The sequence below is a fragment of the Poeciliopsis prolifica genome, unplaced genomic scaffold (genome assembly GCF_027474105.1).
Source record: "Poeciliopsis prolifica strain line A6 unplaced genomic scaffold, Auburn_PproV2 SCAFFOLD003, whole genome shotgun sequence".
Taxonomy (NCBI): Eukaryota; Metazoa; Chordata; class Actinopteri; order Cyprinodontiformes; family Poeciliidae; genus Poeciliopsis; species Poeciliopsis prolifica.
This window is the reverse complement of record NW_026562378.1, coordinates 1,802,052-1,821,485: the sequence shown is the minus strand read 5'-3', so window position 1 is coordinate 1,821,485 and position 19,434 is coordinate 1,802,052. Positions and strand designations below refer to the sequence as shown.

General features: G+C 40.2%; 1 protein-coding gene across 2 annotated transcripts in view; it reads right to left on the bottom strand.

Annotated features, from left to right (window-relative positions):
• epha8 (eph receptor A8) overlaps window positions 1-19,434 on the bottom strand; it is a 122,592-nt gene that overhangs the window by 6,394 nt on the left and 96,764 nt on the right. Inside the window, exons 8-18 of one of the 2 annotated variants that reach the window (XM_055026116.1) lie at window positions 17,523-17,945; window positions 15,835-15,959; window positions 14,312-14,474; window positions 12,314-12,446; window positions 8,676-8,743; window positions 7,670-7,795; window positions 6,357-6,542; window positions 5,782-5,843; window positions 3,456-3,683; window positions 811-960; window positions 529-719 (exon numbers count right to left, since the gene is read on the bottom strand). In XM_055026116.1, the coding sequence (XP_054882091.1) occupies window positions 529-719; window positions 811-960; window positions 3,456-3,683; window positions 5,782-5,843; window positions 6,357-6,542; window positions 7,670-7,795; window positions 8,676-8,743; window positions 12,314-12,446; window positions 14,312-14,474; window positions 15,835-15,959; window positions 17,523-17,945 (1,855 nt within the window). The remainder of the gene's footprint in view (window positions 1-528; window positions 720-810; window positions 961-3,455; window positions 3,684-5,781; window positions 5,844-6,356; window positions 6,543-7,669; window positions 7,796-8,675; window positions 8,744-12,313; window positions 12,447-14,311; window positions 14,475-15,834; window positions 15,960-17,522; window positions 17,946-19,434) is intronic. The other variant, XM_055026123.1, reaches the window with a different exon arrangement.

Genomic DNA, 19,434 nt, shown 5'->3' with positions numbered 1-19,434 from the left:
GTTCTGTCTCAAGCCCAGATTACATCTTCTGCTGCTGCACGATGCTCACACACCAATAACTCTTTAGGACTCAACATCCGTACTTCATGGTTTCAGGGAAGTTCCAGTTTCAGACAGCAGGTCCCCTCAAACATGCCACCAGGTTGACTGGTGGCATGTCTGGTGGCAATCCATACCACAGGATGGATTGCAGTTAATACACAGAGAATTTATCACAAAAATGATGAGGAAAAAACCTGTTTGTAACTTTATCCAACCACATCCACCCTGGACAGCAGACAATGGATTGTGGATTTACTCTGCCTCTCTCAGTAGGGCACCTAGTAGCCGTACAGCATGTGTTGTCCTGAAAATCCTCTTCTCTGGAGGTGGTGCCTTTGCTCTGACTTGTAGCTTAATCTCCTAATCACTTAAACCAATATTTAATGAAATGCTCAGATTCCCACTGATCAAATTAAGCCGGGCGTGTTACACAGCAGAGCCACGTCAGGTCACCGCACACAGAGATGCAGCGAGCCTCCCACCTACCTGCAGAGAGTGTCCATGGACTTCAGGTTCTCTGGGTTGCGGATCAGCTTGTCAAGAACGGTGACGATCTGGCAAAAGCGCGGCCTCTCGTTGCGATCTTTCTGCCAGCAGTCCAGCATGAGTGTGTGCAGAGCAGCGGGGCAGCCCATCGGCGCAGGCAGCCGGTAGCCCTCCTCCACAGACTTAATGACCTGCAAATGTTCAGCAAAAGCCACACGTCACCAGCACAAACAGAGGGAAGAACTCTATTGGCAAAGGTCCGATCTGGCTGACAAGGCTCACGTCTCTGTTGGTGAGATTCCAGTACGGCCGCTCTCCGTATGACATCACTTCCCACATGACCACGCCGTAGCTCCAAACGTCGCTGGAGGAGGAGAACTTCCTGTAGGCGATGGCCTCCGGAGCCGTCCAGCGGATTGGGATTTTTCCACCCTATTGGTCAATCCGACAGCGTTACATGTTGCTCCTCTGTAGTTGAGCAGTTTCTCCAAAAATGCACCGATTATTATGAGGTAAACTTTTTTTTTGTTTTTACAATATATTTAGTCTTGAAATCTATTTAGTTTTTTTTGGCAACATTTCCATGATTAATCAAAATGCATTGCTCATGGTGGAAATCAACCAATCAATGCCAGGGGGAGGGTGTTAGCGCTGTCAATCATGCTCATGAACATGCTGCCAAGTGTGCTAATGGCAAAGAAACATCTTATCGTTACAAAAAAAAAAAAAAAAAAAAAAAAAAACAACATTTATATGTCGTTATTGGTGACTGTGCTAATGAGACTTAGTATTCACAACAGGCTTGGTATCATAGCAGAGAGGAAGAGGATGTGAAGGTGGGAGGTGAGCGAATGATTGACAGCCCTAAGCCCCTCCTCCTGACTATGATTGGTTGCTTCTTGTTAACACCAGGAGTGCTGGGAAAAGTCAGATTTAGCTTGATTTTTTTCACAAATTATCTGACTCATGCTATACCGTCACAAAATAGTGACAGTTTCAACAAATATGGAAAATTATTATTTTTTTTTTTTAATAAAAGTTGCATAAAGACACAATGAGGGGAGCCTGATGAAGAGGCTGGAAAAAAGATTTACATCATTTGAACTTTTTCACATTTTGACATAAACCACCGGCTTGAATGCAGTGAAATTTTTTCACTTCACTTTTTTTTTCTTTCAGTCCTATTTTTTTGATATTTTTTCCCCTTTTCTTTCATGTGGAATTTTTTTGTGGAGATGGTCATAGGTTTATGGGGAGGGGATTGCTCAGGGTAGAGTGTGTACAGAAATATACAAATATGGACGCTTGTGGTTACATTAAACTATTGCAGTGTAATTTACTTAAGTGCTGCAATTTATTTTGCTCCTCTTTGAAGAAAGGTGCGTCGTCTTGCTTCTCTTTAATGTTGAAACATCTTAACTTTATACTTCAGCCTGACTCCGTCGCCGCCTTTATCTCCAGAAAATGTGGCGCTTTGGTAAAAGTTTCCTAATCTCCTGGCAGTAATGGGAACTCTATTAATCTCCAAGTATTATCGAGCATTAATTGGAGGTGTGCTGTAATGACGCTGTGCTTTCTCCACTATCTACCACGCTCTGCGATCCCTCTCCTATCAGGACAACGCTGAGCTGCTGCTCATAATCCCTCTGCATTCTGTAATATGATTGCTGTGCTTAGACAGACTGGGACAAACAAACGCATTATTTTCATCTGTGCGCTGTTAAGTGATAGAATCGGATTTTGAAAGCTTTTTACTTTTTTTTTCACTTGAAACTCAATACTTTAGTTCTCAATGGGCTGCAAGATTAATACGGAGCTACTCCCGAGTGAAGCGCCTCCACAACCAAGACAATTTTTACTTTGCTCCCACTTTCATATGACTTGATTGAATTTGATTGAATTGCTTCTGTAAAAGTGTATTTGAACCAAACTTTACTTTGTCTTACTTTCTAGGCCAAACGTCAAACTATGAGTTCATTTTTTCTTTTAACAGTGTGAAATGTGTGTGTGTGTTCATGTGTGATCGCCCGCTCCTGTTGTCATTAAGTTTTCTGTCATTTTTAAGTAGATTTAATTAACTTTAATTTTCTTCCAAATTAAAATGACTACACTTTGAAGGATTCCCTGCTGTTTGTCTCACAGAGCCCTGTGTCGCCTGTTTCAGACTGTCTTGATCAACTTGCTTTAAAATGTGACTTTCAAAGAATATTCAGTGCTTATCATAGATAAGATGTTTAAAGAATATAATTAAGATCAAATGTTTAAAATCAAAAAATGTACTAAATGAAATAAGACTAAAATTAACTCAAACCAGACGTTTCGCTGTCGAATGTTTTATGATACTTCTCCACAAACAGCAGCCAAATCCAGAAAATGCCTCCTGGAAATAATTAGTTCACCATCGTTTTCACCATGCCCCATCTAGTGTAGCGCCCCCTGGCTGTGTCTTTATAGATCTTTCACAAAAAAATCCAACAAAATACATTTAAGTTTGTGGCTGCGGCATAAAAACATGTAGGAACATTGAAGGGGAGTGAATATTTTAGCTAACCACTATAAAATAAATACTGTTCATTTAAATGCCTTATCAAACAAACGAAAATCAACATCAGTACCAAATATTTTGCCATAGAAATATTTTTCCATTAGTGAATGACTGGTAGGAAACTAGAGAAATCCTGAATGAAAATCAAACAAGTTTTTCCATGAAGCCAATAATGGGAAAAAGTTACTCAAAGCAACTTAACACATCATCTGGCCAAATGAGGTAATCTAATTTCTAACATGTTGCTAAATCAAGTCTTTAATGTTTTAACACTGCATTATTAATCAGTTCTTATTAACGTCTTGTCTCTTTTGAGGCCAGGCAATTCATTTAAAAGAATCTCTAAATGTGTGTGAGTGTGTGTTGTTGCGTCAATGCTTGCCTCAATGTGAAAACTCACACTGGTGGTGTATGCAGCGTCGGGGTCGTCCTCCAGGACTCTGGACAGGCCAAAGTCAGATACCTTACACACCAGGTTGCTGTTGACCAGGATGTTGCGGGCAGCCAGGTCCCGGTGGATGTAGCCCAGGTCGGACAGGTAGGTCATACCTGCTGCGACGCCGCGCAGCAACCCGACCAGCTGGATGACGGTGAACTGGCCATCGTGTCTCTGAGAGAAAGGCGAGGAGAGGTGATGGTTATGGTGCTGCGAAAACGTCTCCCTACCCTTCAAGGCTAGATTAGTTTTTGTTTTTCTTCTCATACATGAGTGTTTCAGATCATCAGAAAATAAATAAATGAGTGTGTTGTGGACGGGTGAATGAGACTCTAGTGTAAAGCGCTCTAAGTGGTCAAAATGACTGGAAAAGTGTCATATAAATTCAGTCCATTTACCATTCCTTCACTGAAGGAAGCAAAGGAATAGCCATTGCTAAAAGTACAGGCAATTGACAACTTCTCCTGTTCCCTGACTGGCCCAGTAGAAATTCAACAGAAATTCAACCCACTTCAATGGGAGTAAGTTGAGTCTGTAAGGGAGATGAGAATTGAGTGGGAAAGCACAGGAAAGAATTCCCCCAATGTAAAAACCAGAACTTTCTTCTTCATAATATTAAATCACGTATTTGAGGTTTCATCTATAAGCCTCAATGATGCCTTTTCACTAACAAAAAAAAAACAGAGAACCTTCAAGATCAGAAAACGGCGAATAATGCCTCAACCTCAAGAAATTCAAGACCTGATAAGAAACAAAGTCATTCTTTAAAAGGTTACAAAACGGCTTATGGTATGCAGGGACTCCAGCACAATGCAGTGACGGTCATTAACCACACATGACTAAAACAGAGACGTCAGGTGAAGTTTCCCAAAAGTGGTCAACCTGATTAAAGAACTCCTGGAGTGTACCTACGACTCTTTCAGAACCTGACAGAAGAACACAGAGCAAAACGCATACTCAATTGGTCTCAGGTCTTGATTCCTCAATAAGTTTCTGGGAAAAAAATTATGGCATCTTGGGATCCTCTGGACCTGATAAAGAACTATACAAGTGCAGAGCATTCACCAGAGGTAGAACTTTGTACCAGAACCCATCTGGGATTGATCTGCTCCTTCAGCAACCAGACAACTCGACAGTTATCCCAATTAATCAATCAATGAAATAAATCAGAAAATTCTAAAGTAAACTGTCCAGCCATCACCTTAACCTAAAGCACAGTTGGGGTGAGCAGCAGGCTAGTCAATGGTTCATGTGTTTGAGTTTTACATTTCAGTTGGATTGAGATGATGCAATACCTGCTTAAAAACTAACACAAAACACTTTCCCTTAATAAATGAAATCAATATCTGAAAAGAGCTTTTTTATTTACTCACGTCATCTCTATCAGATATTAAAATGCTTTAGATGATCTGAAACATTTAGTGTGACAACTAAAAAGGAAAAAAGAAACAGAAGGCCTGCGAGGGGGTAGATACTTTCTGCCTGGAGCCTTCAGGGGAATATTAGGGGAAAGAAAAAAAAAGAATGAGTGTGATGATACTGAAAATGAGCTGAGTAGATTTTAATCAAGATAGAGAACACACTAAAGATAAGGCAATAAAGCAGTAATGTCATAAGCTTTAAAGTTTTAATCTACAGCATTTTCATAGAAGCAAAGACTGAAGCTGATTGAAATAGTGAATGTAACCTATAAATGAACCTAGTAGAAACAATGCATCAAGACTCAGAAAGAAATGCCTCTAGTCCTGTCAGAGAACCAACTCTTCAGTGGAATTATTTTCTGCACTTCATGTTCCCTGCTTCCATTAAATGATGATTGTTTGTGCCATACCAGAGGCATAAACCTCTTAACACTTTCTGAGTCCAAGCTTCTCCATTTTACTCAAATGTGTGGTCCATGCTCGTTTGCAATCTCGACATCTTGTTTATTGCAGCCAAAGCATAACATTTGATTAATCACGCTTAGCATATCCTGGTCAATTCTCTCAAAACTATTAGGAGGTTTGCATCCTAGATTTTATTTTCTTTTTTGGGGGGACATTTTAAAAGTTTGCTCAAAATTCAGCTTTTTTGTTTGTTTATTTTCTGTCATTTGAATGGAAACATTCCCACTGGGTTATGATTTAACTGTAACTGGAACAAATAAACAGTCTTAAGAGGAGAAGCAAAGATTTACATGTAGAAAAAACCTAAATAAAAACAGAACTGCAGTGTAAAAACAGCAAACTTTGCTTCAAGTCGATTTAAGAGCTGATCGTAAATGAATACAAACCCTCAGGAAGGCATCCAGAGAGCCATTCTCCATGTACTCTGTGATGATCATCACTGGCTTACCTGGACATACACACAGAAATATTCAGCCACCTTCATATCCAAAGCTTGCAATGTTTATTAGCACGCCTTATTTTTTTAAATGTACTAAACGCTGTCGTGTCAGGTACATGGGAAGGTGATGTGGGAGTGTTAATTTCTAATAACTGGGTCTTTTGCTGCTTTTCAATTGAAGGGCTGATATTTGTTTAACTTCTCTATCACACAATGTTTTTTATTAAATGACTCGTGGTAACTTTTGCACTGGATTGTAGTTTGGGGATTAGAGAATGACCCCTATTCTGTACATTCATCGTCTTTTTAATCTGTTTTGACAGCCATCTTTTCATTTTCCTTCCACTTCACAATTACCCACTACTTTGTGTTGGACACAAAATATCCCAATTTAAATCTGACAAACTGCAAAAGGATTTATGAGGCAAGACTACCTGTTTGGCACACTAAGCATCTTTTTTTGTACAGCACCTCCTGGCTAAGATATTGACAAATGGATGGAGTATTTTGGCGTCAGCGTACTGTGAGTTACCACCCCTTCAAGTCGGATAACGTTTGGATGATCAAACTGGGCCATGATGGACGCTTCAGCTAGGAAGTCCCTCTTCTGTTTCTCAGTGTATCCCGCCTTCAACGTCTTCAGCGCCACGGGGATGTCTCGTTTCCCAGGAAGCCTCATCCGTCCGTAACACACCTCTCCGAATTCTCCTGAAACCATGACAAAGAAACAGCAGAAAATTTGAAATGTTCTGTTTCACTTTTTGAAACAGAACATTTTTCCATTTCAATAAGTGAAGCTCTTGGGAAAAAATAAACATTAGTGTCTAAGAACTAATAAACATTAGTTTCTAAGAACATACAAATAACAGAATTATGAAGAGTTTGGATGACAACGTACTGGTACTGGTGAGCTGGGTGTCAAAAAGACTCCACAAAACCAGTGCACTAAGTGTTGAAATTATAGTTACACAGTAGATTATTATGAAATCTGGATTTTAAACATCTCCCAATGTACTGAATATGGACTCTGATAGGACTGTACCGACTGCAGTTTTCTGGCTGATCATTGATTACCAATTCTCAAAAGTCCTGCCAATTCTGATTTTGTCTGATACAAATATTTTTTTGTCTGAAATATGGCTAAATATTGCCACTGTTGAGTTGGCAACAGTGGGGTGAGTGTTGTTAACTGCAAACATGCAGACATGAGTTGGTGTGCGGGGTTAACAGTCAAATCTCTCAGGGGAGAGCAGTAGAGGACATTGGTTGATTTTTAGACCTTTGCAAAGATAGATAAGGTCAGTGGAAGAGATCAGCTTCACATGTAAGTATCGGCTGATCACCAATCTCCCAAAATTAAGGAAATCGGCACCGATAAATCAGTGCATGCCCAGCTTTACCCTCACCCATTCTGCAGCTGGTTTTATGAATGAGACTGTCAATTAATTTGCTTTCTAAGGTAAGACACAGAAATAGACTTAAAGCCTGACTTTTCACATAGCAAATACAGGAGCTAAGTATAACTTGTGTCTTATCTTGCAGACGGGAGAGCTCTGATTTCCACGTTGTGTGTCTGTGTGTAGCTACAGCAGTCATATTGTGGAGCTGACACAGTGTTAGTATTCCCTGCCTGGCTGCTGAGGTGTGACTGACGGCTCCACGCAACGCTCTGATTCCATTCTGCCATCCTCCTCTCTGCTGCACCCTGCAGCCTTTTACACCGGCCAATGATTTTAAGTTAGCCTACTCAATGAGTCTTACTCTGTGTGTGTGTGTGTGTGCCTCTGTTTGTGTGTGCGAGCCCATGTTTTTTTTTTTTTGTTTGTTTTTTTCACCTGAGCCGATAATTTTCTCGATCTTGATCCTGGAAGCTTCAATTTCTCTGGCAAATTCGTGGACCGCCTGGCAGGGGTCCTCGTACGTGTGCGGGTCGATATAGAACCTCGCGTCGGGGAATGACACTAAGATAAACAACATTAGCATTTGGTCACATAGCGGAGGACGGGAGCGGCATCACATCTGAGCCCGAGTTGCTGGGGCGCACCGGGAAAGCCTGATGAAAGGACCGGCAGAGAGACAGAAGGAGCGAACACAAATAGACAGAGGAGGAGGAGAGCGGCCTCCTGCAAGCACAGGCTGATGAAAGCTGTTTGCTCTGAGGATTTCATTTATTATATGTGAACGAAAATGCTATCCCTTTAAAAGGGCAGTATTATGTAAAGCCAACTTTTTTTGAGCTTTACATCATGTTATAATGTTATTCCCTCATCAAAAACATACCTGAAGTGTTGACTTGTTTCTTTCTTGCATGTTTGAGAAATCATTTAATCTCCATGGCAACCACTCACTGTGCAAAATGCCTGATTGGACCTAGCTCCGCCTTTGAGGCGCAAGTGCTTCTTAGAGATGCAGTTTCCAAACATCTGGTTCACAGAGCAGCTCTCCCCTGCTCAGATCCTTCAGACTAGCCCAGCGTAATCAGCAAACACCTGGTGGATCTGCACATCTGTTGAGCTCAATATAAGAGCTACGTCTCAGTGAAACACTGGTAAAAATGTTGTTTAAGAGCTAATAATGGAGCCATGTTGTGATGACTTCTGAGGGACGGAGTTTCAGAAAGAGCAGAAGTTTTTAAAGCAATAGAGAGACAATTACAAGGTGTTAAATTAGGAAGTCAAAAAGGTTTAAAGTCAAATTTATTTGATCTATGCAACTGAACTTAACATAGTTACTTTATTCTGCTAAAAAAATGACTATATGCCTGGAAAACACAATACTGCCCCTTTAAGAAATGTGTTTTAATCTGTTACTAGTGACGACTGAATAATGGAGTAAACATACCGTGACCATTCTGGTAATGCATCTTTTCCTCATCGGAGTCCTGGAACGCTTTGCTGTAGCCACAGTGTCTATACACACGCACACACACACACACACGCATACACACACACAGACATAGAGGCACACACAGAAACATACAGAGCGATGAATACAGGACAGCACAGCTACATTTCAAGTATCACAAAAATACATAATACAAAATCCAAACTGCTGTCTGGGGTTAAACTCAGACTGTGATCCATAACATATTTCCTTTCTTAAAAGGAGGCAAAATGAGGCTTCAGTTTGCAGCGTTCTTCAAATACTTAATGTTTACCAACGTTTCGTCTCACCTCAACCCAGTTTTCTGTACCGGTTTGTTTTATGAGCTGGATGTAACAGTTACACCCCCAGTAAGGATTGTTAGCATTTAAAACTGCAATATGCAACTTTTTAATTAAAAAAAAACAAACAAAAAAAACTGTGGAACTTGTCATGATAGTTTGATATGAGCCATGGAAAAAATAAAAAATTAAGATCCTCTGCCTTCTCCCAGTAATAACTAGAAACAACCAATCAGAGCAAGGAGGCTGGTCTTAGGGTGGTGACACCATGCAGCTCTCTTTCTGCTGCATGTAGGACGTTCTGTCATGAATGGTAAGACTGGTTAGCATGGCCACCAATGATGGTGGATAAACAGTTTTTCTGTAAGGCCATCAGCACATTTAGCAGCAAGTGCATGATTTGATTGACAGCACTAAGCCCCTCCACCTCTGATTGGTTGTTTTTGGTTGGGAGCAGTGGATTTCTTCAGAGCAGCTCATAGAGGTGGTGGAGATTGATCTTTTCACAGATTACGTGTCTCGCAACATGCAATCACGACACGATGGCAGTTTCAACACATCTGTTTTTTTATAGATGTTTCTTAATCCACCTCTGAAGAAAAAATGCTTGTATGAAATATTTACTAAAAAGAATAAAAAAAAAGACAGGAGAGCTTGTTCACTCAAATACATTCAGAGGTTCTCAACAGATATGTTGTTTCTACACTTATTCTCATTTACATGTACAGCAGCACTAAGATGCAGAAAGCTTCATGTCCTGTTCTTGTCCTGTTGCTTCTGTCTTTTTGAAGAAAAAGGAACATTTTAAATATGCAAGGAACCTTTGGAAAAACTATGTAGAACTGTTAGAACATCAAACCTCCTGGATGATAACTCACTTTAATTTATTTGCAGTTATGAACTGAGAGCTCGCAGCCTGCTGTCAGCAGTCTGAGGGAGCTTTTCGTAAATTCATGGACCAGTGGTCCATTTTCCTTCACGCCAGCATGAGTGACGCAGTCGTTCATCGATCTCTTCGACTGGCAGCTTGTGGTGCGTCTGGTAAACTGGACCATTCTAAAAACTGAGCCTTGGTTTGGATAACATCCTTATGTCTTCTGAGTTAAAGTAGATTTCTTTCCTCTAACAAAGTTAATTTAATAAACCTAATATGCATGAAACTGTGAACCAGTTCAGGTAATTAAATGTAATTATTTGCTACAAATCTACTAAGTTGTAAGAGGGAGACATTAGAGTAAGAAGGAGGAGGAGGAGAAGGGTGATGGCGGGTGTGGAAACACTGGAAGGTTGTAATTAAATTCGCAATGAGTTGGGAAATTAGTTAAATGCTACTGTGAGAAGAAAGAAATGGATAGATTTCAAAACTCTTTCATCCTTTACAACTAATTAAGTCCAGCTCCATGAAAGCGGCAGTAAAAGTGTTTGTCGTTGATTATCAGGGGTGCAACAGTACATCCAGATCATCAGACAAGATTACACCCAATACTGGATTCATGGCGCAAAACATTTTTGGGAAAAAACTGAGAATAATCCTTTTGATTTTTCACAAAATTTGACATTGCAAACTGTGCAAAGAACATAAGCAACATTCTGTATGTGGGTTTTTATGCTCTTCAATTTATTCAATTTATTTTGCCCCTTCCACAAGGTCTCTATAGGCAGAAGACTTCATGAATCTAATCTGAAATTCAAAAACTGTGTATCAAAGAAACTTTAGTCCAGTTTGGATTTTGTCAGTCTCAGCATTTTTAATTCTGAACTAGAGACAATCAAATGCAGCACAGACTGATTAAAAATGTTGATGTAGCCCTTTAAAGGAAATGCTCACCTTAGAGTTTTATGGCATTATTGTGAATTCAATCAGTTTGTCACTCAGTTAGCTTATCTTTTTTCCATCTTCTCTGTTAATTTTTGGTATTATTTTTGTCGCAATTCCACATCTGCATTGAATCCAGAATCAACAGATTTTGGATTCAATGAAGTTACAATGTTTTTTTCATTTATTTTTATAATCAGTTATTTGTGCTCTTTAAGTTTCATTGAGTCTGGTTTGGGCCAGTGGCCTAATGTCACCTCAACACCTTGTTTCCTTTTTCACAGTCTTCATTTGTTGAGGAAAAATAAGATTAATTAATAGCTAAAATGATTTTTTAATATAAATTTCCAATGGAGAAGTCCAATGCCATCTGTAAATAAAAGACACAACTTTTTTCTAGTTGTGTGTGTTTTTTTTTCTTTTGTTTGTTTGGTTTTTTTTTTAACAGAGTTGCTAGGGAGAAAAACAAAGTGACAAAGTTGCTAAGTTGGCAAAAGTGAGGCCTGAGTTGCAGTTGTTAGTTATGCAAGTCAATAAACACAAAAGTTATTTTTCTACTTTCCAAATGTAGGCACAGAATGAAGCTGAAAGGACACACCTTATCTTCTTATAGTAGAAACTTAAGTCACATTGTGATAGCAAGACAAAGCTACGTTCACACAACAGGTAAATGCAACCCATATCTGACATTGGTCTGAACGACCCAATCCCAATCTTCTCAGGTCCCCAAAATAAAATCTGACCTGTGCCACTTCTATAGTGGTACCTATATTTAATCCAACTTTTATGTTCTCAGTGTGAGACGTGAAATAATTCTACAGCAGAAGAAGTCAGATGCAGTAAATCCAGATATAAACAATGGCTGAAAGTTAGAATGATGAAAGAAGTCTGTGTCAGTGAAGTGCATCACATCGTAACCTCACCACTGTTGGCTCTGACTACACATCTAGACAGACTTCTCTGCAGAAGCTGCAGTCAATGCTCCACTAAAAGCTGCTGCTATTCGCTGTGATTTCTTTTTATCAGCTTCCTTTGTCTTGTTATAATCTTGTTTCGATGCTGGCGTCTCCCGCTGCTCAACAACTTTAAATTTGATCAATATAAGGTGGTGTCCGTTTTTCTGCCCTCCTGTGTCATGATTATGTTGCAGGTCTTAAAGTGTTCACACAGAAGTCAGATTGCAGCCGCATTTAATTAGTAGTACGAACAACGACAACTTTACACTATGTAAAACAAGTCAAATTTCAGCAAAACATTTGGAATACAGCAGGAAGACCTGTTGTATGAACGTAGCCACACTCAAACTACATTAAGAACCTCAGTGTTTAAATAACAGGAGATCTTTTACGTTCCTACTTAAAGATCGTTCCCTTTCCTCAGTTTTACAGCATATCTCATTTTATTTGCAGCCAAAACCAGCCGTCATTTATAAAGTGCACACAGAACATTCGATCAAACACATGAAGAGAGACAGTAGCATAAGAAAGTGTTCCACACACAGCAGCGACGGGTAGTGTGGTAAAGTGTAGCCTTGCCGTTTCCTGCAGATGATGATGGCCAGGAAGGCGACCAGGCCGGACACCAGGGCCATGGAGATCCAGATGATGGTCATAGTGTTGTAACGCAGAGGAGCTGCAGAGACACAGACCGCCGGCGGTTAGCTGAGGAGAGGCTGCAGCGGTCAACAGGTTACTGTTTACGCTGACGCCGGTGAAGACAGGTAGGTGTTTGAGTTTAATAAGAGACTCAGAACTTTCTAATTACCTTGTGTTTGACTTTGAATGTTTGTCAGCAGCATTATGGCTGCTCGCTGTTCTCCCTGGTAATTAAGTCTGTACTTAGAACTCAAACTGCAACACGGTTAAATAGAAGAAAATACAAACTAAACAAGCAGAGGCAATCAAGAAGATTACAGTCTGTTTATGGCAAAATATAAACAGATGCAGAAAAAATTGAACTTTCTTAAAATCCAGGTCGACCTGGCTTCTCATCGATTCTCAAATACATCTTTGTTATTCTAATGCATAATCGTTCCTAGATCTAAACCAATCCATTGTAGTGCTGGTTATATGGTTACTGCAGATATCCTATTGGAAAATCTGGTTTTCTGACAGCTTTTCTTGGCTTCATCCACCTTCCTTTAGTTGGTGTTTCTTGGGTTACATACTGTACGGTGAGATTGCAGTTGTGCTTTACTCGTTCTGTTTTTGGATGCCCCATTGAACAGTGTTATGTGCATGTTTGGGGTGTTGCTTTATGACCTAATTCTGCTTTAAATGTCTGCACAACTTTTTCACCTGACCCTTTCTGGTCTGCCCCTGGGTCTTCATGAGGATGTCAGTTCATTAACGTTCTTTATCTTTAATTACTCAAAACATCTTCTGTGGTCTATCTCATAAAATTCAAACAAAATTAATTGATGTCTCCCAGCTCAAAAGGGACCATACAGAACAGCTGTTCTGTTTCTACTCTGAACTAACTGAAAGTGTTAGTCCAGGCAGTAATGGGGCTACTTAGCATTTTATTTATGATCTGCAGAGCTTATTGATTGGACAGCATGTTGTCTCCTCGGCTCTCTGATCTGCCTGTTGGCTTCAGAGCCATAAAATGAGAATGAATCAGTATCTCTTAGAGCAGTGGTTCTTAACCTGGGTTCGATTGAACTCCAGGGTTTCTACGAGTTGGTCTCAGGGGTTCGGTGGAACGTCTGCCACAGAGGTAAAGACACACTTGTGTAAAGTCGTGATGACGCGCCCCGCTTGGCCATCACTTGCTGCAGAGGATCACGTGACATTGCTTAGCCAATCAGAGCTGTGGGGAATTTAGTGCGCACAGTATTCAACAGCTGTCGTAGTTGTATGCCGCGTTGGTTTCTTTCTCAGTATTTTAATCCATACTAAACATGTCAAGCGACAAAAGAAAGTGGTCGGACGAATATGTACAACATGTATTCACGTGTGTCACGGAACGGGATGGGAGTCAGAGTCCCATCTGCATGATATGCAACGCCAAGTTGAGCAACTCTATAGTCTCACACCGGCAAAACTAAGGGAACACTTCTTGAAGCTGCATGGAGATGGGAAAAAGTTAAAAAGTATTTTGTGGATTAAAAATGACAAAAACAAAATTTCAAATTTAAAAAAAAAATTAAGTTGTTAAAAATGTTAAAGTCTTTTTAAAAAATCCAAATTTATTTTTAATTAATAAAACAGCAAAAAAAAATTTGTCACAATAATTTTGGGGGGTAAGAATACAGTAATACCGTAATTTTGTTGTGAGTTCATGCACTGTGTTGGTTTTGTTCTTTGAGCAAAGTGATGTTCATGCATGGCTCATTTTGTGCACCAGTAAAAAAAGCTTATACCTATGTCTTGAATTTGGAAAAAAAATCATATTTTATTTATCACTAGAGATAAATAGTGATAAATTATCACTATCACACCCAGCATATGAAACTGGGGGGTTCGGTAGCACAGAAAAGGTTAAGAACCGGTCACCTGCTTTTCCGGTCTGGATCTCGACGTTCTGGCTGAAGCGTCCGCAGCCTGCTGATGTTCTGGCCCGGACCTGGAAGATGTACTTTGTCCCCGGCTTCAGCCCCGACACGAGAGCACTGGTGTTTCTAGTTTTTAGGGTGGAGTAACTGTGCTCTTCATTGTCCTGTCAGACAAACACAGAAATTTCAATTGAGTGTCACTATTTTGAACATGTGAAAACAGAAGACAGTTGAGACTTTCAGTAATAAGTTAGAGGACTAACTTAACTGAAACTAAAAACTCCAGCCATGAATCAAAATAACCCTACAACAAGTTTCCTTTTAGTATAATAATTATAACCTGGGAAAGTATTCTAAAGAATATTCATATTCTTTAGAATACTTTAAGACCCCAAACATGCCAGTGGTAAACTTCTATTCAGTATACTTCTATAGAGAATGCTTAATACAATCTGGATTAAAAATCCAGTTAATTATTCCTGTCACTGCGATCCTCACTTTGTAGAAGCAGAGCGGGTTAAACAATTACAAGAAGTGCTAGTGAGCTCCAAAATGAATGACTCATGCGTCTTTAGCAGGGATTTTGTCTTCATCGTGCTCAGCTAATGAGGAGCAGCAACGGACCACCGCCCTCCACATGACTCTGATTTGTTCTGTGAAGTTCTAGAGAAACCTTGAGAAAACACACTGCTGACTGGTCCACTTAAAATCCTCACACACACACGCACACACACCCCCCCACACACACACACACACACACACACACACACACACACACACACACACACACACACACACACACACACAAAAGTGTCAGCCTCTGGGTGAAGATTAAGACACAGAGCAAGAGACAAGCTAATCCTTCAGCCCTCCCCACCCCAACCTGCTTGTTTGGTTATGAGACAGCAGGCTCCCAGGCCGCTCCTTCTGCAATTAGATGATTCCTATCGCCACACGCACACACACACACACACACACATACACACACACGCTCGCAGCAATTAGCTGATTGTCAGGTTTATGTGCCAAACAGCCGCTCGCTGTCACTGTCACTTCTGCTAAGTTGAAATCCACACTGTCTTGTCCTCCCTGTTCCTCTGCCTTTCGACCCCCATTTCCTTTCAATTAGCGGATCTGCCACCGGGATCCTTCTCCTGGACTAGCTTGTCCGCTCCCTATCCACCACCATGTTTCTCCAGGAGGACCAGCTGTGTTCTGGGTGATGTTCAGAGATACACCTGACGTTTCTCATCTTGATTCAAGTTACATTTTGGTCAGTGATCTGATCGGGGCACCTTTTACCAAATGTTTGCTCTGTCCTTTAAATGGCTTCTGTCAAATTGTAATCAGCACTTCTTCATTAAAAACCACAGTTTCCTCCAAATAATTATGCACAACTTGGAGTTGGTCTTTCAATCATAAGTTTAGTTTATAACATGACAAAAAGGTGTATAAAGAGTTTTTCAAATCAGTATTTTTTTGTTGTTGCAGTGTGAAACTCATCCTCGACTTTTAGCTCCATACCTTCTCATAGTATTTGAGGTCGTACTCTAGGATGACTCCGTTGGGCTGGTCGGGTTCGTGCCACATCAGAGTCACACTGTTCTGACTGGCGTTCTCCTGGCGGATGGATAACACTTCCGAGGGGGCTGTGGAGCAAACAGGACAGATCAGGACACACAAAAAGACAGAAAGCGTGTTTACCGTGATACAATACACAGCTCCTAATGGGATCATGCGAATGCCCCACTGGGCAGAACATGAAACTTGTGTCAGTGACAGCCAGCTCAAACCAGTACAAAACGTAATGTTTGTTAGATGCCTGTCTGAATCTGAAACCCTCATCAGCAGCAGAATATTGTCTCACTTCCAGAAGAGCTACAGAATGGATATTAATTATTCATGTAGATATTTTCAAACCCCTGAAGGTTTTGACTGGGACATGGTTTTCTTCAACAGATAAAGATAAATGGTTCAAATTCTCATTAGTTTGAATGTAAATCATTTTAACTGAGCGATTCAACACACAGAGATTCAAAATGTAAACAAAGTGTGATTATTTGCTTCCTAATAATCGCTGGGAGGAAACTAAAAATGCAACCCCCCCCTTCTTTTTCTCTCAGACAACAACTTTTTGATCAGCTGAAAGCTAGCTTCGGGTTAGCTTAAGGTTGACTTAAGGTTAACATTCGGCTATCTTAAGGTTTGCTTCTGGCTAGGGCTGAGTGTATAGTCGAGTTTTATGACTCTATCCCAAACTGGTGAACTCACCAGAGTCTGGACATCATTCATTCATCTGATTTGATCCCCATTTTGTATATATATTCCTTTTGTCTTTTCCATCAGAAGCCAGATTGCATCTCAGTAGTTAGAGACAGGTCATGTAGAGGATAATTCAGCTGTAAAGTTAGGCCATCATGTTTACAAATTCTCAGACTTAATTGGAAATAAGCGTTCTAGTGATAATTCCTTGTTGTGGTAAGAGTTCAGAGATTATTCCTTCACGAGAAACTGAGTTTGACTTATGATTGAGGAGATAATGGATGGTGCCCTGATTCAAATAAAGAGACTTTAACTTCACTAACAATTTCATTTCTAATGAATTATTCATCTTAAATATTAAACAAGTAGATAAACCATTTTTTACCCTTACTTGAGATATTTTATTAGGAAGTATTGCTACTCTTAATCGAGTAATATCATAATTCTCTAGAGACATAGTGAGTAACTTCACTAAATGAAAAACGATGTTTAACCAAAACATAACCACACATAGACACACACCTGCAGGGTTTGTTAAAGTTTTATAAGTTTTTTAATTGAAAAAAAAAAAAAGATTTGGAAACATTTTCTTTTGCCTGATTTTGTCATTTTTTTGTTACTTATATAAATAATTGTCATTTTGTTCCCTAAAATTGTGAAATTTCCACTTAACTTTACATTTTGATCCATCTGATGATGTATTTTTAAATATTAAATGATTCATAATTTGATCAGTTACTCAGTATCTCTGTAGACTTTTTACCAATTTTTTTTTTCTATTGTAACTTCTTTCAAGGCTACATTTTACTTTTATGGGAGTAAAAATATGTTGAAGTTGTCCTTCTCTTAATTGAGTCAAACTTTTGGATACTCTGCCCACCTCTGCTCAATACTTGAGGTTAACTCCAAAGTGTTTGTGTGATTCCATATGTTTGCGTCGTGAACCCTACCTGCCTGGTTTGTTGTGATGTTGACCACAGCATACGGCGAAGCCTCGTTGCTCAGGTGTGTCACAGCATTTGTGGCCAGGATGCGGAAGGAGTAGTTGGTGTGGGCCACCAGGTTGAGCACCGTCACCCGGGACTCCGTCAGACCACTCTGGCGAGGAATGAATCGGACCGCGGCGCTGCCGGAGCGCTCCACGATGCCCCCACCTCCCAGGCCGATGCTGGCCCCGCCGCCCACCTTCCCCCCACTGCTGCCTCCAGGGGAAGCAGTGCAGTCCTCACAGGGCCCGTCCCCTGAGCACCTCTTGCACATTATGCTGTACTGCAGGTCGCTGCGTCCCCCGGTATCCAGCGGCCGATCCCACTCTAAGACCACAGACGTCCCATTGACTGAAGAGATGACGTTCACTGGAGCGGTTGGAGGGCCTGGAGAAAGAAAGAGAGATTTACTGAAGGTTCAGAGGTGACGTGTGATTGGTCTTTTTAAATTTTGATATGTCTGAAACAAAGCCAAACGGATTTCCTGTTTGATCCACAGTCTCAAGATGTAAAACTCATTTTCTCCTTTTGCTTTACCCTGCTGTCGTTTTATTTTTAGGCAGTTATGAAACACGGTGGGGAAACCTGAAACTGCTGCTGCAGCAAGTTTCTCACCAGGTTGTTGCTAGGTAACCAAAGAGCGAGTGAATCCGTTGATGCCACCAAGCTTGCTTAGCTGACTGTGAGAGTTAAAGCCTTCCCTCTGCCTACATCCCCCAGAATGCTGTGTGATTCTAAATTAGAATTCAGTGATGTAAATGAAAATACTGTCATTGATGTTGATCACCTGTCTATCGCAACATTTGTTGTTATTGATTTGTCGCCCAGCCCTAGTGAAAAGTATTTGCCCCGCTATAGATTTCTTTTGTTTTTGTTGGATCCTTAAATTCATAGTAATTTTATGATCAGACAAACCTGAGAAAACGAAAATATAAAGATATATTTGACACTCTTAGTAGTAACTATTTCCCAGTCAGTCTTTCTATGTAATGTGGAACAGCTTTCTTCATCTTTTCAGAATTGATATTTAATCTACTTGTTTTTCTTTTTTCTTGACTTGAACATTTTAGTCATTTTACTGCGTGTGTCTTCAGTGGTTAAAAGTCCGTCTTTGTGTATTTGACCTCTGTAAAACCACTTGTGTTGCACTTGACTATATGAATGATCTATAAATAGAGTTTGATTGATTGCATAATCAGGCCATTGCTTGATTGGTGTAAATGTGCTTAATTCCAGTAATTTCAAGATGTGATAAAAGGGGGGTGATTATAACTTCAGATTGATTCGGATAGTTTCATCATTTGAAAACATTTCTTTTGTATTTACTCAGTTTAACTTCATTTGAATATCAGATTTATAAATTGGCAAATCTGTGCAACAAAAAGTAAAAATAATTAATCTGTAAGGGTTTGATATTTTTTTCACAGTATCAAACCTACAGTTTGATACTATAGTAGTATCAAGTTGTCCTTGCAGATATAGATTAAGCACATCTACTTTGATAGTACACGTATTTCACCCAGTCCGGCTACATCTACAAGAGACCACTGACGGAAAACTGATTGTATGTTCAAATGCTGATTGGGAAAAAGTTTAGAGGCACTGCCCCGACACCTTGAGTCAGCTTTAGCTGTCATGCCAGGCCACTGGATGGTGCTGTGATTTTAGCGTGTCACCAAATGCGCATTTAGACTCCGATCTGGTCACCGGTGTGAATGAGCAATATTGGGGTGTACTGTGTGTATGTGTGTGTGGGGTGTGTGTGTGTGTGGGTGTGTGTGTGTGTGTGTGTGTGTGTGTGTGTATGTGTGTGTGGGTGTGTGTGCGTGTGTGGGTGTGTGTGTGTGTGGGGGGGGGGGGGTGTATTGTGTGTGTG